This window comes from Lipotes vexillifer, unplaced genomic scaffold (genome assembly GCF_000442215.2).
Source record: "Lipotes vexillifer unplaced genomic scaffold, Lipotes_vexillifer_v1.1 scaffold71, whole genome shotgun sequence".
NCBI lineage: Eukaryota > Metazoa > Chordata > Mammalia > Artiodactyla > Lipotidae > Lipotes > Lipotes vexillifer.
Genome location: NW_006793703.1, coordinates 6,376,559 through 6,398,982, shown reverse-complemented (window position 1 = coordinate 6,398,982; position 22,424 = coordinate 6,376,559). Strand labels below are relative to the sequence as shown.

Here is a 22,424-nt window from a genome sequence, read left to right as displayed (position 1 = left end):
TTCCTTCCTCCCTCCCTCCCTCCCTCCCTTCCTTCCCTCCTCCCTCCCTCCCTTCCTTTTATTGTAACAGTTTTAATTCGCATACCAAAAAAATTCATCCATTTAAAGCATACAGTTTAATGGTTTTTAGTATATCCACAGAGTGTGCAACCATCACCAATTTTAGAACATTTTCATCACATGGCAAAAGAAACCCACACCCCTTAGCCATCACCCCCAACGCCCACTCCATCTCCTCTAGCACTAAGCAATCATCAATCTACTTTCTGTCCTGTAGATACCCCTGTTCCAGACATTTCATATAAGTGGACTTATACAATTTGTGGCCTTTTGTGACTGGCTTCTATTCATTTAGCATAATGTCTTCAAGGCTCAGCATGTTGTAGCATGTGTCATCATTCCTTTGATGGCTGAATATTATTTCATTGTATGGGTATACCACATTTTGTTTATTCATCAGTCGATGGCATTTGGACTGTTTCCACTGTATGATCATCAAGAATAATGTGCTCTGAATGTTAGTATACAAGAACATATGTGGATATATGTCTTCATTTCTCTTGGGAGATGCGTTATTTCTAAGATTATGTTGGTAAAGTGCTTAATACAGTGCCTAACAGGTCATAGGATGTAACTGTTCATTTCCTTGCCCTGGCCTTTCCAAAGGTTATGAATGAAAGCTATTTCCTGCTTGCTGCCCTTGGAAGAAAGGGGGTCAGGCCTTCAGGTTACTGTCCCCAGGGGTACTGGCATCACTGAGTAGCAGATTCTTGCATCAGGCTTATGAGAGGTGTCGATCGGGTCGTTCTGGTTGAAGGTACTAAGAGAACAGATAACAAGGTTTGGGGGCGAAATACAGAATTCAGAGTAGAAAGATACAAATCATAAGATTCTCTATTCTGCTACTTAAACACTGTGATCCTGGGCAAGTCTCTGAACCTTAATCTTCTCTTCAAAAATAAGCATAACAAGAATTACATCTGGAAACTGGCAGGAGGCAGGGGGCTTACGTACGTTATAATGTGTGTATGATGCGGAAATCAGGTGCTGTACAAATGTGTGATAAGCTCTAGGGCTGCCATGGGGGGAAAATCAGAATTTTGACATTCCATTCAAATTACAGCAGGTTCAGAAGGCATTTGGAGCTCTTTAGGGGATATGGCAGATACTGGTCAGGGGCTACTGTCAACCCCTCAGGGCTACAGCCCCTCTGTGGAGCTGTTTCTTGCCTGCAGCTGGTTTTCTGGCTCTGAGAAAGACCCAAGTCATTCTCAGTTCACCAGGGCTGCAGGCACATCAGATTCACAGTGTGATCTTACTTGAACATCTTGGGGCTATTCAGTTATTCCAGCACCATTTGTTAAAAAGTCCATCTTTTCCCTAGTGATTTAAGATGCCACCTTGATCATATATAAAGTTCTATGAATACTTAGGCCTATGTCTAGACTTTCTGTTCTATCAGTCTATTTATCTATTGTGGCAGTACCACACTGTTTTAATTATAGAGGCTTTATAGTATGTTTGAATATCTGGTAGGGGCAGTCACCTCTGCCCCTCAGCTTTTTTTTATTTTTCTGTGTTTTCTTAGCTCTTCTTACACGTTTGGTAATCTGGTTTTAAAGTGTTCTGTGTCCTCCTGGGAGGTCCTGGTGGAGGGTCAGGAGTGGGTTGGGGCTGAGTTGTCTTTTGGACCTGGGTGTGCTTACTTACTTCACTAAACTGGTTTTGTAAGATTCTATTTTCTTTTAGATTCATGAGCACTGAAGGCTTCTAGTGGCTGGATAGCACTCATTTTCCCTGAAGCTCCAAAAGAGCATTTTAGAATACTCTTTAATTGAGAGAGAATATTAAAACGTGGTGAATGTAGTTATAGTATATGAGTTTTCTGTACTGTTCTGTAAACTTGAACTTATTTTGAAATAAAAAAATTTAAGGTCACCATGCTTCTGGTAACATCTTGGTAAAAGCTTTCAGCAGTCTATACAAGTTGTGTTCAGATTCTGTCTTAGTTCACATCTTGATTGACTCCTGCAAAGAAATCCAGCAAATCAGTTGGGTGTAATTCCTTACAGAATCAGTGCTGCTTTTCATTCAGGGGTTTGTCCTTTCTTAAGCATTTAGCCATTTTGAGATTATGCAAACATCTATGCCTTTCACCCATACACCCCAAAGGAAATTCAGCTCACCCTTTGAGCCCAGATCCGCAAAGGAATCTGCTGTCACGTGTTTTGCTTCTCATATTGTGTTTTGTATTAAAGACATGTCTTTTGTATTAAAGACATTTGTTTGCATCCCTCAGCTTTATTGAGATATAATTGACATATAACATTGTGTGAGTTTAAGGTGTACACGTGATGATTTGATATACATTTATATTGTGACATGATTACCATATACCGTTAGTGAACACATCCATCACCTCACAGTTAACTTTTTTTTGTTTGTGTGGTGAAAACATTTAAGATCTACTGTCTTAGCAACTTCCAAGTATATAATACGGTACTGTCGTGCGCATCTTATTTTCTGTATGAGAATGAAAAGTCTCAGAGGGCAAGTAAATGATTTAGTTTACATTTCTCCCAGCTTCACTCAGTTCCCTGTGTGCAGTAGACACAATTATTAGTTGGAAGAATGAATTACATGACTGTTTCCCTGTTAGCCATAGGTCCCCATATAATCTCTCTTTGAACCCATGGGAACATCTGTACTGGGAAGTGGTTACTGGAGACCAGGATCCAAGCCTTGGTGGTCACTAAGGGAAAAGAGGAAATGAGAATAAAGTATCACTTACCCTTTCGTTCAGGAGACACTGTGGCAAAGCCCAACAAGTAGTGGAGTGACAGGCTCAGCCGACCCGATACCCTGCAGCTGTCGTTGTAGCTGCAGAGCGACCATGTGGCCTGTTAGGGGTGCCACAGGGCAGACCGTGACTCCCGCAGGTAACAGCTGAGTTTACATTTTCCCCTGTTATTTGTGATAGTAATAATAATGCATACTTATTACAAAAAAATTGGAAATCTATTTTTTGTTGTTGTTGAAAATATAGATAAGTAGAACAGAAAAAAAGCATTCCAAGATTCTTATTCGATGACAGCTACTGTTAATCCTTTGTTACATTTCCTTCCAGTCATTTTCTTATGTGTGAGATTTTGAGTAGGAATAGATTCCTTCCCCCTGCCCCCTTTAAAAACATGTTTTACTCATATAGTATGCAAGCTTTTGGATCCTGTTCCTTTTGGCTAACATCACAACGTGAGCATTTTTTCCATTTAGTAATAGTCTTTTTTTTTTTTTGCTGTGCTGCACGCATGCAAACCAGGGATCGAACCCGTGCCCCCTGCAGTGGAAGCTCAGTCTTAACCCCTGGACCGCCAGGGAAGTCCCAATAGTCTCTTTTTTTTAGCTTGACTTTTTAATTTACTTTTTAAAAATAACAGCTTTATTGAGATATAATTCACATATAATACAATTCACCCATTTAAAGTGTACAGTTTAATGGTTTTTAGTGTATTCAGAGTTGATTGATTCACAATCAATTTTAATAAATTTTCTTCACTCCAGAAAGAAACCGCATACTCATTAGCAGTCACTCCCCATTTTCCCCACCTACCCGCTTCCAACCTAGACAACCATTAATCCACTTTCTATCTCAATAGAATTGTAGTAGTCTTAAACGTAATTTAATTTGCTATATAATATTTCACTGAAAGCTGTATTATAGTTTATATTACCATTATATTGCTTGACATTTGAGTTACTTGTAATTTTCAGTATTATAAATAATATAGCTATGAACATTTATGCATACATTTTTCCATATTTAGGATTATTCTTTAGGATAGACTCCCAAAGTAGAGAAATGTTTAATCACAGAACCATAAAAAGAGAGACCCACAAAAAAACCTTCAGTCTCCCTCCCAGCTCACTCAATTAGCAAGTGTTTATGAAATTCAGCATGGTGTAAAAGAATAAAACAATTGCTGATCTTGAAGAGCTGAGCAACACTAAAAATAATCAGCTAAAGTCTAGTTCTCGTCTAGATTAGAAAATGTAATGTGAAGCCACAGTGATACTGTATAAGGAGCACCAGGCTTGGGCTCAAAACATAGACTCATTCCTGGCTCTACCACTTAAGGGTTGTTATATGTACTTAGACAAGTGACTTAACTTCCCTTGGTTTGATTTCCTCATCAGAAGAATGGTAGGAGCATTGACATTGACTTCTGCAGAGCGTTAGAAATAAGAAGTGGCTTCTGGCCTAGCCAAGAACAGAGAGAAGGAAGAGTAAGTTTAAATGTTTGAGAGTTGAAAGAAGTTAGAACCTGACTTCTCCAAGTTTGGTGACCTGTAATACCTAAAAGAAACAAAAGGAGGTGTACTTTTTTACTTAAAAGAAATATTTACCTGAATTCAGATTTTTAAACCATATTTTGGCAGTATTAGCATATTTCATAACTCCCATAACTCCTACTTTTATGATTTATGGCAAACTCATAGTAACTTTTTCCAGAGAGGTGACTCTAGTAGTTATCAAGCATTAACTTGGGAGGGCTGACACCACTAAAACCTTATACACACAGTAGTTTAGTGTTCATATGCAAGATGGCCACCTAATTGTACTTTCTTGCTTTTTTATCCTCCACAAAATGGTGAACCGAAAGGCAACATATGGAAGTATTTCCACACTGCAAGTGAGTGAGGGGAAACACATGATTTGCGAATATTGTCAAGTGAAAAATGTGTTTCCATCCTACGAAGGTGGCCAAATACATCTCTCTGTGTAGGATTGTTCTGCAGGTGTGAAAAAATCCTTCCTGGGTTTATGAAAAGTGAGAATAGTAAAAATCTTTCGCTATCTCTGGCCTCAGGAGCATCAAAAAGTGTGGTCCAGTCTACAGCCTCAGGCTGCTCAAGCCACAGATTCCCAGTGGCTTCATTTGTCAGACAACTGACAGGTGTAGGTCAAGAAAATCCTGATCAAGTTGTTCAAAGAAACTGTTATTGTCAGTAACTGGGTATTCATACTCACAGAAAGTCTTAAAATGACTCAGATTATGCTCTCCGTCTGGAGGCCATTCCTTAGAGTGAAAATGAGTCTTGCTGTTGAAGCCTGCCTGTGTAGGGATGATCTATGAAACAGCACCTTGGAGCATTTACACCTGGGCTTGAGGGACAGGAGCAACTCACTGTGTGCTGATAACACCTCCATCGGATTTCAGAGATGCTCTGAAAAATAGGAGCAAAGAGACACACTGGAGTAAAAGACTGCCTTACAAAGGAAGATGGCAAAGGAGAGTAGATCTGTTGCTGACTGACAATACCAGTGACAGGAAAATAAACTCTAGGGTTCAACTCTAAGCCTATGAATTCCTGGGGGAACTTATAAATGCAGATTCCTAGGCCATCTTCTAGCAGTCTGATTCACTCAGTCTGGGGTGGGGCCAGCACTCCTCAATTTTAGCAGCTGTCCCTGCTGATTAAAAAATAATAATAATAACAGGGGACTTCCCTGGTGGCAAAGTGGTTAAGACTCCATGTTCCCAAGGCAGGGGACCTGGGTTCAATCCCTGGTCAGGGAACTAGATCCCACATGCATGCCGCAACTAAGAGTTCACATGCTACAACTAAGGAGCCCTCCTGCGCAACTAAGACCCGGCGCAAGCAGCTAAATAAATAAATAAGTAAATATTAAAAAAATAACAGCATTATTGAGATATAATTCACGTACCATAAAATTCACCCCTTTAAAATACAGTTTTTAGTGTTTTTAGCATATTAACTATTTTGTGCAACTATCACCACTAATTTTAGAACATTTTCATCACTCTCCTCCCCTGGAAAATCCGTACCTGTTAGCAGTCACTCGCCACTCCCCGTCACACAGCCCCTGGCAACACTAATCTATCAGTACTTTCCATCTCTATGGATTTATCTGTTCTGTACATTTCATGTAGATGGAATCATGCTATATTTCTTTTGTGTCTGGGCTTTTTTCCACTTAGTATTTTTTTACGGTTCATCATGTTGTAGTATGTAATAGTCCTTCTTTTTTTTTAAATGGCTGAATAATATTCCATTTGTATGGCTAGACCACATTTTGTTTATCCAGTCATCTGTTGAGTATAAGAAAATGGTATATGTGTTCGCTCATTCAACAAACATCTCTTTTCTTTTTAAAAAATATTTATTTTTTAAGTTAATTTTCGCGTGGGCTTTTCTCTAGTTGGTGGCGAGCAGGGCCTACTCTTTGTTGCGGTGCGCAGGCTTCTCATTGCGGTGGCTTCTCTTCTGGAGCACCGGCTCTAGGTGCTCGGGCTTCAGTAGTTGTGGCACACAGGCTCAGTAGTTGTGGCTTGCAGGCTCTAGAGTGAAGACTCAGTAGTTGTGGCGCACAGGCATAGTTGCTCTGCGGCATGTGGGATCTTCCCGGACCAGGGCTTGAACCCGTGTCCCCTGCATTGGAAGGTGGATTCTTTTTTTTTTTAAGTAATTTATTTCAAGGAAGCATCAATTACTGGGGAAGATTGTTGTTTTCATGTACGATCTGAGAATTTCTTTTGTCGTCTATACTGGCAACCGTCTTGGCTAGGAGGGATTTGTTTTTGTTTTTGTTTGCGGTACGCGGGCCTCTCACTGTTGTGGCCTCTCCCGCTGCGGAGCACAGGCTCCGGATTCAGCAGCCGTGGCTCACGGGCCCGTGTCCCCTGCATTGGCAGGCGGACTCTCAACCACTGCGCCACCAAGGAAGCCCCAACAAACATTTCTTGAACACACTTATTTGAAGGGGGGATCTTCTGGGCTTAAAGCAGAACTCCTAGAAATAGAAAGACTTTGGTTGTTACCAGAAAAGCCATTAACTTGGCTCTGCCACAGGCTTTACCTGGCGTGTGTACTGAGGACCTGGAGTCTGGTCGTGGTGTGCAGGCACGTGCAGGCACTGTTTAAGCATTTGGTCCGAGAGTGCAGGCTGTGATTTTGCCAAATATGGCCCCCGGGTGTGGTTCTAAGGCAGCACGTAGCCTTTGGCTTCCGTTGTTACTCACCTGCTTCAGGATCCCTCATCTTCTTTCAAATGTGAAAATATTGCTTTTTTTGTGAAAATAGTCTACCCCCAAAGCTATTATGTAAAGAACTAGAGTGACCTGTTTTAATTTTTTAAATTATTTTTGTTTGAAGATAATGAAAATGAAGCATCAAGAGGCTCAGGAAAGAGCTTCACTAAGCAGTTAGACGCTGCAAGAGTTGTGTTATGTGATTGTGCACTGTTTTGTTTTGTTTTTTTCCTTCTCAACATATTTTCTGAAAACAAACACCTTCTGGGTATACTTGCTAATAAGAAGAATGCTCAGGGAATTCCCTGGTGGCCTAGTAGTTAGGATTCTGGGCTTTCACTGCTGTGGCCCAGGTTCAATCCCTGGTCAGGGAACTGAGATCCTGCAAGCTGTGCAGCCAAAAAAAAAAAAGCTCAGTTGAGAAAATAACTATTTTTGTTCTACTGTAATTGTTATAGTTTCTTCTCAGTTTTGTTGCCTGCTCTTTACAAGCTGATAAAACAAAGTTATTAGAATCATTAAAGCTGAAAAGCTTGTAGTTTTTTTGTTTTTTTAAATTTATTTATTTATTTATAAAAATAAATAAAAATTTATTTTATTATTTTTGACTGCGTTGGGTCTTCGTTGCTGCACGCAGGCTTTCTCTAGTTGCGGTGAGCAGGGGCTACTCTTCGTTGCAGTGCACGGGCTTCTCATTGCAGTGGCTTCTCGTTGTGGAGCACGGCCTCTAAGTTTGTGGGCTTCAGTAGTTGTGGCACATGGGCTCAGTAGTTGTGGCACGTGGTCTCAGTAGTTGTGGCTTGCGGGCTCTAGAGTGCAGGCTCAGTAGTTGTGGCTCGTGGGCTCTAGAGCGCAGGCTCAGTAGTTGTGGCGCATGGGCTAGTTGCTCTGTAGCACGTGGGATCTTCCCTGACCAGGGCTCAAACCCGTGTCCCCTGCATTGGCAGGTGGATTCTTAACCACTGCGCCACCAGAGAAGCCCTTGTAGTTTTATTTGCAACACAAGTAAAAACCACTCAAAGTTTAATTTTATTAGTATGTAATCATTTATGAACTAAACTATTTTTCATTCAGTATTTCAAGTCTGACCATTTTATGAATCAAGTTATGTATCATATACGTTTACCTATATTTCAGAACTAACATACTAGCCTTAGAACACTAAAGGGCACTGGAAAATTATAGTTATGTATTCCTCACTCCACCTCCTCCCCTGCCCAAATTTCATTGAATATACTTATACTGTATTTTCAGTTGAGATATAATTCATGTAAAATTCACCATTTAAAAGTGCACAATTGGGCTTCCCGGGTGGCACAGTGGTTAAGAATCCACCTGCCAATGCAGGGGACACGGGTTCAAGCCCTGGTCCAGGAAGATCCCACATGACGCAGAACAACTAAGCCCGTGTGCCACAACTACTGAAGACCAAGCACCTAGAGCCAGTGCTCCAGAACAAGAGAAGCCACCGCAATGAGAAGCCCGCGCACCGCAACGAAGAGTAGCCCCCGCTCGCCGCAACTAGAGAAAAGCCCGCGCGCAGCAACGAAGACCCAACGCAGCCCCCCCCCCCAAAAAATGCACAATTTAGGGACCTGTAATGTATTCACTGTGTTGTGCAGCTATCATCACTATCTCATTCCAGAACATTTCTATCATCCCCAAAAGAAACCTTTACCTGTTAGTAATCATCCCAATTCCCCTTCCCTGTATGGATTTACCTATTCCGGACATTTCATATAAATACAATCATACAATATTCCTTTTGTATCTTGCTTTTTTCACGTAGTGTGTTTTCAAGGTTCAGCCATGCTGTAGCATGTAATGGTCCTTTATTCCTTTTTAAGATTGAGCTGAATAACATTATACTATATAGCTAGACCACATTTTGTTTGTTTATCCATTCGTCCATTGATCGACATTTCCAGATTTCATTTTTTATTTAAATCACTGTTTTTGTTTTAAGAATTGGGGAAAATCAGTTCTTTCTGCTCCCAACCCCACCATGTCCTGTGGCTTAAACATGTCCAGGGTTTTTTATAGCAGTCCCTAAACCAGTACTATCCAAACTTCTTCTTGTAAGTGACCTTGATTGCAAAATTTCTGTAGACCATGTATCACCTCCCTGTTCCCAACATAAAAACCCCACCAGAGCTAATAGGAAGAAGGTTATTACTGTTGGTGATATCAACAATCCATGGCATCCTATATAATTTTTTTTAAATACCATAAATGGATAATTAATTAATGCCCAGAACAAAATATGAACAATGCTTTATTATAAGTAGAAGCACTCTAAGAGGCCAAGCCTCAGACCATGAATAGCTGTCTTACCGGGCTCCTGGTAAGACTATGCTGGCTTCACCAGGTGGTGTTCCCTGCCTGCCTTTGCTGGTTCCTCAACTGGCAATGGAGGGAGGAGAGCAGGCAGGCACGGCCCAGGTTCTGGCCCAGGTTCTGGCGGACGTAGCATCTCCCCGCTGGCGCTCCTCGCTCCTCGGCACGCAGGGCTGCTCCCCTCCCTGCTTCAGGCACCCTCAGGCTCTCCTGTAAGAACTGCTCTCGGAAAAGATGTGATATGTCAACTGCCTCCTTCCTACTTGTGGAGAAACACTTTATATCTGTTTTAAGATCTTGACCCTTTTGGGGGGAAATACTTGTTTCTAAATTAATGATCTCACATTTAGTACCCCAAGCCCCTTTAAAAAAATAGTGTTTTCAGAAATCAGGTGGGAATTTCAAGCCTTAGTGGGTAAACTTGAAGGAGTCACAAAATAATATAGCATTTTGATCTAGTAGTGTCAGTCTGGAGCAATTAAATTTTCTGTGGGCTTTTGAGACTGGCCAGAAGCATCTCACTATAATCTCTCTCTTTCTCTCTCTTGAAAAAGTAAAAAGGTAATTCAGAGAAGTAATTAGGAGTAACATGTTGAGGTGTTAGAAGGGAGTTCCTCACAATAAAAGCTGAAAAGACTCTCCCACCACTTTTTTTTTTTTTTTAAATTAGATATCTTCCCGGACCGGGGCATGAACCCGTGTCCCCTGCATCGGCAGGCGGACTCCCAACCACTGCGCCACCGGGGAAGCCCCTCCCACCACTTCTTAACTTCAGCTGATCCCTCCAATCAACTTGACCTTGATGCCCAAAGAGAACCTTTGAGTCAAGAACAGATTTTACAGTATTCACTTTAGCAAGAAGAAAAACAAAACTTGATTATGGACTAGACTGATAAACATAATCAGCTATAGATATCGGCATTTAAAAAATATCTTCTTCAATTTGTAAGACAGTTTAAAAAACTTACGGGAGTGTTCGAATATTCAAAAAACATATGAACTTTCATGGACCACACTTTAGGAAACAGCTCCATCTTGTATTCCCAGACCTATAAAGTGATAGAGAAGTTTATCTTGGTAATTTAAGTCACAGAATTCTCCCATCTAGCAAATTAGGCTAGGCTTGTCACCTAATTAATGACCTTTAAACATCAGAGACAAAAGGGAAGTGTCAAAGTTTTGTGGGAGCAGCATTTTCCATTCTTCTGTGAATTTAGAAATGTTGGTGAGCTGATTGCTGAGTGTGCCTCGGGTTCTATGCCCCCTCAGTTCCAGCCCCTTAAGCCCTCTTGAACTTGCTTCTCAGACTGTGGTATCAGCTGTTTCTCTAGAGACTGTGGTTTTCGGACTGGAAGTTATTACTGCCTGATGGGAATCAAGTTCACTTAAGTACCATGTTGTTTAAGTGCTTCTCGGGATCTTTAACCTCAGAGTTCATCCATGGTTCTCTGTGCGTTAGACACAGTGCGCTTTGTGCTTTTTGAAAAAGCTATGGCTTCCTAGGAAGTATAAGGAAACCGTTGCCTTGAGGAGAGAGGGAGTTATGGGGCTGATCGTGACCCAAGCACAGTCCTGGTGCTCTCCCCCGGGGCAGATACCATGTCTTACTCATCCTTGAGTGCCCAGAGCATTCTGCACAGGGCCTGGCACCTATTCACAGAGCCAGTGAAAGAGGATGCCAGCTCGAAAGAAGAGGGTGAGTGGGGAGAGTGGCTGCTCACGCGGAGCAAGGCTGCATCTCTGTGGGCTTGGTCTGTGTGGAGGCGGAGTGCAGACGTGCGGAGAGCAGCGGGGAGTGGCTGCTACCCGTAAGTCCCACGGGCCCTCTGCCAGATGCAGGACAGAAGAGCAGTGTCTGTCAGCCCAGCCGCATAGAGAGGATCCAAAAGCTTTGCTGAGCTTAGGAGAGGGGCAGTGAGTTCCTTCCTGTCGCTGAAAGGCCTTTCAGGGCTCTTTTCCCTAACGGAGGGGAGAGACCTGGGGCCTGGCTTCTTTGAAGAACTGGGCTTGCTTTCAACACTGACATACCCCAAAATGCAGGGTGCCACTCACTGGAAAGGGGGACAGCCGGGTTCCGTGGGCGGAGGCCCAAGCTCCGTCCTTCTCCCACAGTTTCTCCAGAGGTGTTTTCAGCTCGCCGTTTCCTAACCTCCCTCTTCTTTAATTTGTTGCCCATGTTCACTCTTCTCTTTTTCTTTCTCCCTCTAGCCTCCCTCTCCTTGTCCCCAAGAGGCACATGCATGTCTTAAAGCCTAGCCCTTTGATTTCTTGGGGGGAGGGGTTGCCTAGGCCAAGAAACAGTAATTAAAATATCTGCACATCCTAGTAGTCAGAAAACTACTAGTCAGGTAAACCTTCCTGAGCGAGGGGATAGGAATCCTGGAACCTTGAGGAGGAGGTGGGAGAGGGATTCCTGGGAGGTTCAGTGGAAAAGACGTGAATCTATGTACAGGGCTCCAAAGACAGTGTGGGTTTACACCCAGCATGGGGGCAGCAGAAGAGTAGAGTAGCTCTGGGTAGGTATTTCCACTTTAGCAGGTGGTTTATTTCTTGTTTCAAATAAAGTAATAGCTCTTCTCTTCTTTAGGGGCTGTTAGCTCATCACATGTTCTTACAGAGCCTTGAAAAAGTGTCACGTTGTGCTGGTATTTATGTTTTAGTTTCTAAGGTTATACGTTTTCTTAAAAATTTTGGTTACATTATCTAAAAGACACACACACACACACACACACACACACACACACACACACACGAGAAGTGCTGGCATGGGGTCTGAATCTGGGTGGGCCTCAGGATTCTGTGCCTTTGACCCAACCCCTTCCTGGGTCAAGGATTCTGCATGGTGCATCTCTGTCACCCTCTACTCCTGGGTGGAATCCACCAGAGATAAATAGTTTGGGGTGTGGGCCCTAGAGTTGCTGCCATGGCTCACTGAGTGTGCATCCCTGTTCCCACAGGCGACTTGGAGCTCCTCTTGGTGCTGACATGATGACAGTGTGCAGGCCAGCCAAGGGCAGCCACAGCCAGACTGAAAACCTGGGCCACAAATTGGCTGACAAGTAAGAACTTTTCTCCCCCAGGAACGCAGAAGTTGGCCCGGATTCTCAGTCTCCTTCCTTTTTCTACTGCCTTTCCCTCCTCACTAACCCTGCCTCCCTGAACTAAGGAAGCATTCTTTTCCAAGTCTTGGTGGTGAGCCTCCTGTAAATCATCTCCATGCACTGTGTTCAGTCAGCAACCCAAGACCAGAGTGGTCAAGGAAAGGTCTTCCTGGTGCCCCGTGTTCCACTTCAGGCCCTATCCCCACGTATGCCTTCCAGTCCAGGGTTTATTTTTCTAACTACTAGGATGTGCAGGTATTTTAATTATCGTTGAGCCCTAAAGCTTTGCAGCTGCATCTGTCCACATAGCCTGCTTTAGATTAGCAGGGTTGTTTTCTCCCCAGATGGAGCCCTTTCCTCTGATACCCTGTCTCACATTCTGCAATGGAATTAGCAATTGCTGAGCTGTTCACAGATCACTGAGCTGTTCACAACTATGCATCCCAGTCCAGAGCCCCTTCTGGGGCCACAGAATCCTGGAAACAGGAACTCGAGAACTTCTTGGGTGCAGCAACCATGTGGAGAAGGCACTCTGCCCCTGGTTTCATCATCCTTGCCGCTCTTGCTTGAACTTTGTAGTTCCAGCGTGGTTTTCTAGCAAGCTAGCCTTTCTCCTCTTCAGCTTTTAGATGGGGCCTCAGTGATTGTGAAGCTGCTCCAGATGTCTGGGATCTTAGACAATAACTACAATCATTATAATAACACTAGTTACCATTTATTGCCATCAAGACTTATAATGTGTGCTGTGCTCTGGGCACATTACATATATTAACACAACCATTCATTCATTGACTACCTACTATGTACTGGTCACAGCAAACAAGATAAATTTGGCCTCTGCACCAATAAAATCCAGTGTTCTCGTTTTAAAGTGAAAAAAAATGAAGCCAAGGTCCACACCCAGGTCCCTCTAACTCTAAAGCCATATATTTATCTACTGTCAATATTTTTTAACAGTACATAGGATATTTATTATATATTATATCATCAATTCTCACTAAGTGTGAACTAACCTGAATTGTGTTTTTATGTGTCCTGTCTCTTCATCTTGCCTCTAGCACAATGAGAGCAAGGACTTAAATTTCTGTCTTTTGAACTCTCAGTAAAATAACAGACTGATTCTGACTAAAATTTGAATGCATGCTAATATCCCCAGTGGTGACAGGACCATTACAAAAGGGTTTCTTTTTTGTAAGCGCTCTGTTATGAATGCTAATTGATTATTTAAATAAGGAATTCTGCTTTGATAGCCACATTTAACATATGAAAATTTGTTTGCAATTTCACAAGCTTCTGGTTTATGCTGAGCAACCAAGAACAACGACATAATTTACATGTTAATGTCCCAATCCTGGGAGAAGTCTTTACATAAACAACTGTTCGTCTCTGGAATAGAAAGCTAGCTAGTAACAGTATGCATGAAATTGCTAATTATTCATCCTTCATGTGAACCTTAACTGGAGTTTCCATATAGTCAGATCTATATATTCAGAAAACAAGCACCATGAAGTCGGTCCATGCATGTTTGCTAATCTTGGCACACTTAAGGTCCCTGTGCTCTGTCATGACCTTTGCTGGTGGACGAATACTTTGCATTTCAAAACACAGATACTCCCATTCTCATTAGAATAGCTTCAAATGTTCTGTTTTTCTTTCAGAATACTTTTTAACATCTTTGTGGCACTAACTCATCTCCTAAAGTCACGTATGGAGGCCTATATCCCCACACGTACGTGCTAGGCCAGAACTTTCTGCAATGATGGAAATGTTCTTCTGCATCCAATACAGTGACCGTTAGCCACACATGGCTACTGAGTACTTGACATATGGCTGCTGCAACTGAGGAAGAGGAGCTTTAATTTAATTTGATTTTAGTTCAAATAGCCACATGTAGCTAGTGGCTACTATTTCGGACAGTGCAGTTCCAGGCTATGCGAGAAATGTGAATCTGCTTGTTTACTCACTTATTCACTCAACAAATATTTATTGACCACCTACTCTGCTGGATATTGTTCTGGGTGCTAGGGATGTAGCAGTAGCCAAGACAGGCCACAGTCCAAAACAAAAAACAATCCCTGTCCTCACGGAGAGACCAGTATAGTAGGGCTCACATTCTAGAGGAGGTTCCATTCAAATGCAGCCAATCATTGTGGCTTTACCCACTCAGATCAGGACAATTTATCAAGCCCAGTATTAGGAAAAACTTCATGACTTGTGGCATTGTTTTAGTCATTCCAAAAGATCATCTGTTGGTATAATCTTCTATCTCATGAAACTTCTCCTGTTTTCATCAGGGGAAAAAGCAAATATGGGACTTCTCTAGTGGTCCAGTGGTTAAGGCTCCACGCTCCCAATGCAGGGTCCCAGGTTCGATCCCTGGTCCGGAAACTAGATCCCACATGCGCAACTAAGAGCCCACATGCTGCAGTGAAGATCCCACACGTGGCAACTAAGACCCGGTGCAGCCAAATAAATAAATACATAAATACTAAATACTAAATAAATACTAAAAAAAGCTAATGACAATTACCATTTACTGTACACTCACACCATACTAGATGCTTTATATGAGCTAGCTTATTAAATGTTTACAGCCACCCTGTTAGATATGTTTATTATTCCCATTTCACAGATGAGGAAACTGAGGTTTAGAGAAGTTAAGCAACTTACCCAAGGTCAGACAGCTGGTCGGTGGTTGAATTAGGACTTAAACCCAAGTCTATTGGACTCCACAATCCAATAGCTCCTTTCATTTCACTGTGCTGTCTCCCCAAGAAAAACATAAAGTGATTTTTTTAATGGTGGTTTCAATGTGTGTGGCTTGCAACTAGTATGTAACATTTATATCTAAGTTCTAGCAAATCTGAATGACTAGTTAAGAACAATAACCAAGAATTCCTGCACTCAGTGTTTGTCTTTCTTGTTCAGGGTCAAGGTGGAAGGTCCAAAGGCTGGGGAAGACCCTCAAAGGCAACCGTTTAGGTCCTCCATTCCTTTCCTAGAGACTGATCAGGACTCACCCTTCCAAAGAAGCCCACTGGAGAGCCTCTATAACCTGATGCTAGAGCCAAGAGTGGACTGTTTTCAGCAGAACATGTTCGGCTCAAATATGATCATCAGCGACCCAGCTTCAGATCTCGGCACTAAAGGAGCCAGCAGGGCCAGCAAGAGGCAGCTAAGCAGTGTTCAGACCCCCTGCCCTCCCGCCCGAGGCGGGGCCTGGCACAAGTCCCTCAGCATAAAGGACAAGATATCAGAATGGGAAGGGAAAAAGGAGTTGCCCACTCCTGCCCCTGGCAAGAAAGCAGATGGGCAAGAGGATTACCTGACGTCATGTGTGATGGAGAGGAGAAGCAACGATGGTTCGAGGACTCGGGTCGCAGAGGCTCAGAACGGAACAAGGCTCGACGCAGAGAGTAGAGAGGATGAGAGGAATAAAGGGGTAGTGAAAGTTGGGGCACTGGATGCAGAGCAGAGGCAAGACCTGAGCCAGCCAGCCCGGGAGCTGGCTCCTAGCTTGGGAAGAGGCCGGGAGCCCAGGCTTGGCAAACAGCGCTTTCAGAATGATAGCCTGTCTGTGCTGAAGCAGGTGGAGAAACTTGAGCAGGCTCTGAAGGATGGGTCTGCAGGGTTGGATCCCCAGCTACCTGGCACCTGTTATTCCCCACATTGCCTGCCGGACAAGACCGAGGAGGGGCCCACCCTTCCTGAGAACCGTGGGGGCGGGAGTGTCTCAGAATTCAGGGCCCACCGCTTGGACCTGGAAGGCAGGGAGCCCGCCCCTGAGGCCACAGAGGAAAGGAAGGGCTTGTGCGGGAGGCCCTGCGACCAGAGGCTGGAGAGTGTGTACAGGGGCTCGGAGGACTCCCCCGCAAGACCCTTCATCAGCCCCCCACCCAAACCCCGGAGAACTTTCAAACATGATGGCGAAGGGGACAAGGATGGGAACCCAGGCATCAGCTTCCGGAAAGAGAAAAGGAACCTGCCTCCTCTGCCCTCTCTACCGGCCCCGCCCCTGCCCTCCTCTCCCCCGCCTTCCTCTGTGAACCGGAGACTGTGGAGCGGGAGACCGAAGGCCAGTGCTGACCACAGGTAGGTGACTGGTGGCTGTCAGCTGGAGCCCTTTAGGCTGCACTGCAACTGTCTGTTCTCAGCCTAATTATTTATTTTATTAAACTGTTGGATCTTGAAGTTAGTTGAGACTGTTCATAGCTTAAGATGGTTCACTGATTAAACCTGAAAACGTGGTAACTGCTACAGGTGTTTTGTGTTAGTTGCTTGTCTTCAAAAAAGAGTATTGGCCTTGAAAAGTCACCCTTTGGATGTGATGAGTGCTTGTAATTCAGACAGTAACCAAGAGTTAAATGAAAACTTGTATTGACACTGGCCATCTACTAATTGGTGCTAATTGATGCTCATTCTGCTACTATCATCCCCCCGTGGTGCGTGGTGCTGGGAGTCTTTCCCGGCTCTTCCTTTCATGTTTTTTCTTGGTATGGGCTCTAGAAACACACTGCCTGGCCTACCCTGGCCCTATCATGGTCTATCTAAGTGACTTTGAATAAGTTACTTAACCTCTCGAGGCCTCAGTTTTCTCATTTATGCGTATAGATGCACATATGGTAAATATTTTATAATATTAAAACAATACATTAGATAATAAAACATGTGAATGCTTGAAGGTAAAATCTGTGCTTTGGAAACAATTTCTTTTCTGTTTTGAAACCTAATTTCTTGTCTATTTCTGTAATGTGCTAATTGGTTTGATACCTGCTAATCTGGAAACCAGCTACTGAGAAAAACTCCTCAGAACAGTTGCCTGTACCTACTGTCACCACTTCTTCCCCTCCTGTGTTTATCTTGACTTACTGCAGTTGGCCTTTTGCCACTTATGCTGGAACTGCTCTAGGCCGAGTCACCTACGACCTCCATCTTGCTAAATCCAGTTGCCAGTTCTCTGTTCTTTTCTTGATTGACCTCTCTTAGCATTTGAGAACCAACTTGACTCGCACCACCTTGAAATACTATGTTCACTAGGCTTCTAGGCCACCAGCTTTCCTGATAGCCCTCATTTTCCTCTCCCTCTACATGTCGGAATAACACGCCCAACCCGTCTACACGCCGTCCCGGGATCATGTCGCCTCTCCTCCATTTACACTCACTCCCTTAAATGATCTCACCCAGTCCCATGGTTTTAAGTGTCAGTTACATGCTTAGGATTCCCAGATATATATCTCCAGCCCTGGCTCTCCCCCAGCCTCAGGTTTGTATAGTCCTCTCATGCTTGGGTCTCCATTTGGTCATCTAATAGCTTGCACTTAACACGTCTAAACCTAAATTCTCAATCCAGGCCACTACTAACGGTCTCCTCCCAAAATAGATGCTATCTTATTAAGTGGTGTCACCCTTTATTTTGCTTACGCCAAAAACCTAAGAGTCATTTGTGATTTCTCTCTTTTTCACATACCCCCAATCTAATTCATCAGCAAGTCCTTCAGTTCTAGTTTTAAACATTTTCTTAAAGCTGACTACATCTCCTCCACTGCCACCACCTTAGTCATTTTGTATCCACCCCCAGTGTTCTCCTCAGCAGCCAGAGGAGTCTTCTAGAAATACAGACTTGATCATGTCGGTCCCCTACTCAACATGGTCTGTCAGGTAGGACTCTTTGGGTGCCAGAAACATAATGTCTTACGTTCTCTTACAGGGGAAAAAAAGTTTGCGTATTCTAGAATTTCTAGAAACACACACACATATATCTTATATCCTTTAAAAAATGAAATCATGCTCTATATCGACTGTTTTTTACTTAGGATCTCATTGAGATATTTCAGTGGTTCCACTTTCCTTTTTTTTTTCACCTTCCTTTCTTAACTGCCATCTTTACAGCACCTGGCTAAGACATATTTTATTTAGCCATTCCCCTAATGATTTACACCTAGGTTGTTTCCAGTTTACAAATAACGCTGTGATGAACACAGCATTGTTGTGTGACATTGGACAAGCTCCTAAATTTGTCTGAGCCTCATTTTACTGATTTGTAAAATAGAGATGTATAATTATCTCCATGTGACCACTTCATAGCTTTGTTGTGAAGATTGGATGAGTAAATATTTGTAAACATAAGTTAAAACAGAGCCTGGCATATAGTAAATGATCAAGAAATGTTAGCTGTTATTTTTTTCTTGCTCTATTCTGTTTAATTAATATGGGTACCTATTTCTTTTTTTTTTTTTTTTAGGATGTTGGGGGTAGGAGTTTAGTAATTTATTTATTTATTTTTGCTGCGTTGGGTCTTCGTTTCTGTGCGAGGGCTTTCTCTGGTTGTGGCAAGTGGGGACCACTCTTCATTGCAGTGTGCGGGCCTCTGACTATCGCGGCCTCTCTTGTTGCGGAGCACAGGCTCCAGACGCGCAGGCTCAGTAGTTGTGGCTCACGGGCCTAGTTACTCCGCGGCATATGGGATCCTCCCAGACCACGGCTCGAACCCGTGTCCCCTGCATTAACAGGCAGATTCTCAACCACTGCGCCCAGGGAAGCCCAGGGTACCTATTTCTTTTCTAGGACCAAACTGTTTTAATTATTTTAACCTCATAATCTGTTTTATTTATTTATTTTAATTAATTATTTTAATTAATTAATTATTTAATTTTTGGCTGCATTGGGTCTTCATTGCTGCACGCAGGCTTTCTCTAGTTGCGGCGAGCAGGGGCTACTCTTTGTTGCAGTGCGCGGGCTTCTCATTGCAGTGGCTTCTCGTTGCAGAGCACGGGCTTTAGGCGCACGGGCTTCAGTAGCTGTGGTGTGTGGGCTCTAGATCGCAGGTTCAATAGTTGTGGCACGTGGGCTTAGTTGCTCTGCGGCATGGGAAATCTTCCCAGACCAGGGATCGAACCCTTGTCCCCTGCATTGGCAGGTGGCTTCTTAACCACTGCGCCACCAGGGAAGTCCCTGTTTGGGTATAGAATTCTTTTTTTTTTTTTTTTTTTTTTTTTTGCGGTACACGGGCCTCTCCCTGTTGTGGCCTCTCCCGTTGCGGAGCACAGGCTCCAGACACGCAGGCTCAGCGGCCATGGCTCACGGGCCCAGCTGCTCCGCGGCATGTGGGATCTTCCTGGACTGGGGCACGAACCTGCGTCCCCTGCATCAGCAGGCGGACTCTCAACCACTGCGCCACCAGGGAAGCCCCTAGAATTCTTAATTGACAATATTTTTCTTTCAGCCTTTTGAATATGTGATCCCAATACCTTCTGGCCTCCATAGTTTCTATTAGAAATCAGATAATCTTATTGAAGATCCTTTGTATGTGAGGAGTTAGGGCCTTCAGTAGTTGTGGCACGTGGACTCAGTAGTTGTGGCTTGTGGGCTCTAGAGCGTGGGCTCAGTAGTTGTGGCGCACGGGCTTAGTTGCTCCGTGGCATGTGGGGTCTTCCCAGACCAGGGCTCGAACCCGTGTCCCTGCATTGGCAGGCAGATTCTTAACCACTGTGCCACCAGGGAAGTCCCCTCATAATCTGCTTTAATATCTAGTAGACCTTACAGAAATTTCTTAGTGTTGCTAATAATCAGTGGATTCTTTTGGACATGCTACATATAGTATCATGTAATACACACACAAATGATCATTTGGTCTCCTTTTTAATAATTATAAACCTCTTATTTATTTCCTAATTATTCTCCTTATTCAAAAAATGTCTTGAATATTCTGATGTCTTTTCCTAAATGGTCTATATTATCACTATCAAATTTCACACACACACAAAATATGTCAGCTTTTAATTGGGATTCTATACGTTTGCTAAGTTTATTCCTAAGTATTTTATTCTTTTGTTGCCATTGTTAATGTAATCTTTTTTCTCATTATATGGTCTTTGTATTTAAGAAAATATTTATTTTTGTATATTATTCATTTAAAAGACTCCTTAAAGAAATTTCTTAGTGTTTCTAATTGTTTGTCAATTGTTTCTCTTGGACTTTCTGCGTATATAATCATATTGTCTGCAAAGAATTATCATTTTATGTTTTTCATTTTGATTTACATCTCCAAATTCTTTCTCTTACTAATGTGCCCTGACTAATATTTTCATAACAGTGTGAAATAATAGTGCTGATAGCACTGGGCAGCTTTATCTCACCCCTAACTTTAGTGGTAATGCTTCTGGTGTTACTCTCAAGCACTTTTGTTGGAGTTATGTTTTCATGCTATCAAGGTAGTGTTCATTGGTAATCCTTTTTTTACTAAGAGTTTAAAAAATTAGGATTGGGTTTTGTCAAATTACTTTTCAGAAACATTAAATGATTGTGTTTCTTCTCCTTTGACCTATTAATAGTGAATTTATATCGTACTATTTGAGGGATGAACTCCCACTTTGTTCTGGTTCATTATTCTTTTAATGCACAACTGAATTCTATTTGCTAATATTCTATTTAAGATTTTTTTTAAGATTTATTATATTTTATTTATTTATTTAATTTATTCTTGGCTGTATCGGGTCTTAGTTGCGACACATGGGATCTTTTGTTGTGGCACACAGGCTTCTTTCTAGTTGTGGTGTGCAGATTTTCTCTCACTAGTTGTGGCGTGTGGGCTCCAGGGTGCGTGGGCTCTAGTTTGCGGCATGTGGGCTGTAGTTGAGGTGCACGAGCTCAGTAGTTGTGGCGTGCAGGCCTGGTTGCCCTGCGGCATGTGGGATCCCAGTTCCCTCACCAGGGATCAAACCTGCATCCCCTGCATTGGAAGGTGATTCTTTACCACTGGACCACCAGGGAAGCCCCCTATTTAAGATTTTTGTATCAGTATTCTATAAATGGGACTGGTCTATACTTGGATTTTATTATACTAACTTTACCAGGGTTTGGTATCAGCATTATGTGATATCTATAGAAGAATTTACAGGCTTCCTTCTTTATGCGCTGAGAAGGTTTGAATCCACCTCCAATTCTAAATCCTTTCCCAAACCAGTGCCAACCTCAGGGCCCTAAGTGCCCTCGTGACTTTTCTGCTCCTGTCCCCAGTGCTTACCCAGAGTAGCCCTTCCGTGCCCTTTCTGGGCTATTCTTCCAAAGAGGCCCACTCTCCCAGGGGCAGCTTCGTTCTGGGAAATTGGAATCTTGCAGCTGTGTCATCACTGGGCAGACAGATCAACCTGGTGAACAGTTATTCCCATTATCTCTTCTCTCTTAGCTACCATCTGCTCTTTTCAGTCTTCCAGCATTCTCTTTAAAACCAGCTAAAGTTACTTAGTTTCAGTCCAAAGATGTAATTTTTCTTGGCCAGTTTGAATATGGTTGCATCAACTGTGTTTTAAGAATTTTGGCTTTGGATTTTTCGTTTTGTTTAAAATTGTACAACGGAGGTGATTAGGGCAAGATGTTCGCTTTCTACTCTTAAAAAACAAAGTATGCTCTTTATTGTGGTCCTATCGCTTAAGAAAAAAAAAAAAAGACAAGACCCAACTCTGAATTTGGCAGACTTCCTGTCCTCTCTGAGGCAGGAAAGCCAAGCCAAGGTTGAAGAAAGAAATGATTAAGGATTTTGAGGTTATGAGGGTTTAGAATTACACGGCCAGGCTGCGCGCTCCCGAGAACGTATTCAGCTTCTTTTCATAGGCTGTTAGTCCACCTCAGCAAGAGCCAAACCAATGGATTCAGATTCTCGGTTTGAGAAAATGTCTTTTTCTTTTTCTTCTCTTTCTCTCTTTCTATTTTTCCCTGCTCTTTTTTCTTCTCTTCCTCCTTCCTTCTGTCTCTTCTCTCTTCTTTCTTCATTTCTCTAAAGCCCCAGGAAATTAACTGCAAGGACTTACGCCTTCAATCCTAAAATGGAAAATGAGAAACCCTCAAATGTCAGGAAATTCCAAAGATAAGGTTCCTACAGCAGCATTAACTTGGTTATGTATATTTTATGGCATACGTTTAACAACTTTGGCAGGAA

The 22,424-nt window shown here is 42.8% G+C and overlaps 1 protein-coding gene across 1 annotated transcript in view; it reads left to right on the top strand.

The window, feature by feature from the left end:
- DENND2A (DENN domain containing 2A) overlaps nucleotides 1–22,424 on the top strand; it is a 104,333-nt gene that overhangs the window by 13,668 nt on the left and 68,241 nt on the right. Inside the window, exons 2-3 of the mRNA XM_007466620.1 lie at nucleotides 12,347–12,448; nucleotides 15,419–16,582. Coding sequence (XP_007466682.1) covers nucleotides 12,375–12,448; nucleotides 15,419–16,582 — 1,238 coding nt within the window. The 5' untranslated portion in view covers nucleotides 12,347–12,374. The remainder of the gene's footprint in view (nucleotides 1–12,346; nucleotides 12,449–15,418; nucleotides 16,583–22,424) is intronic.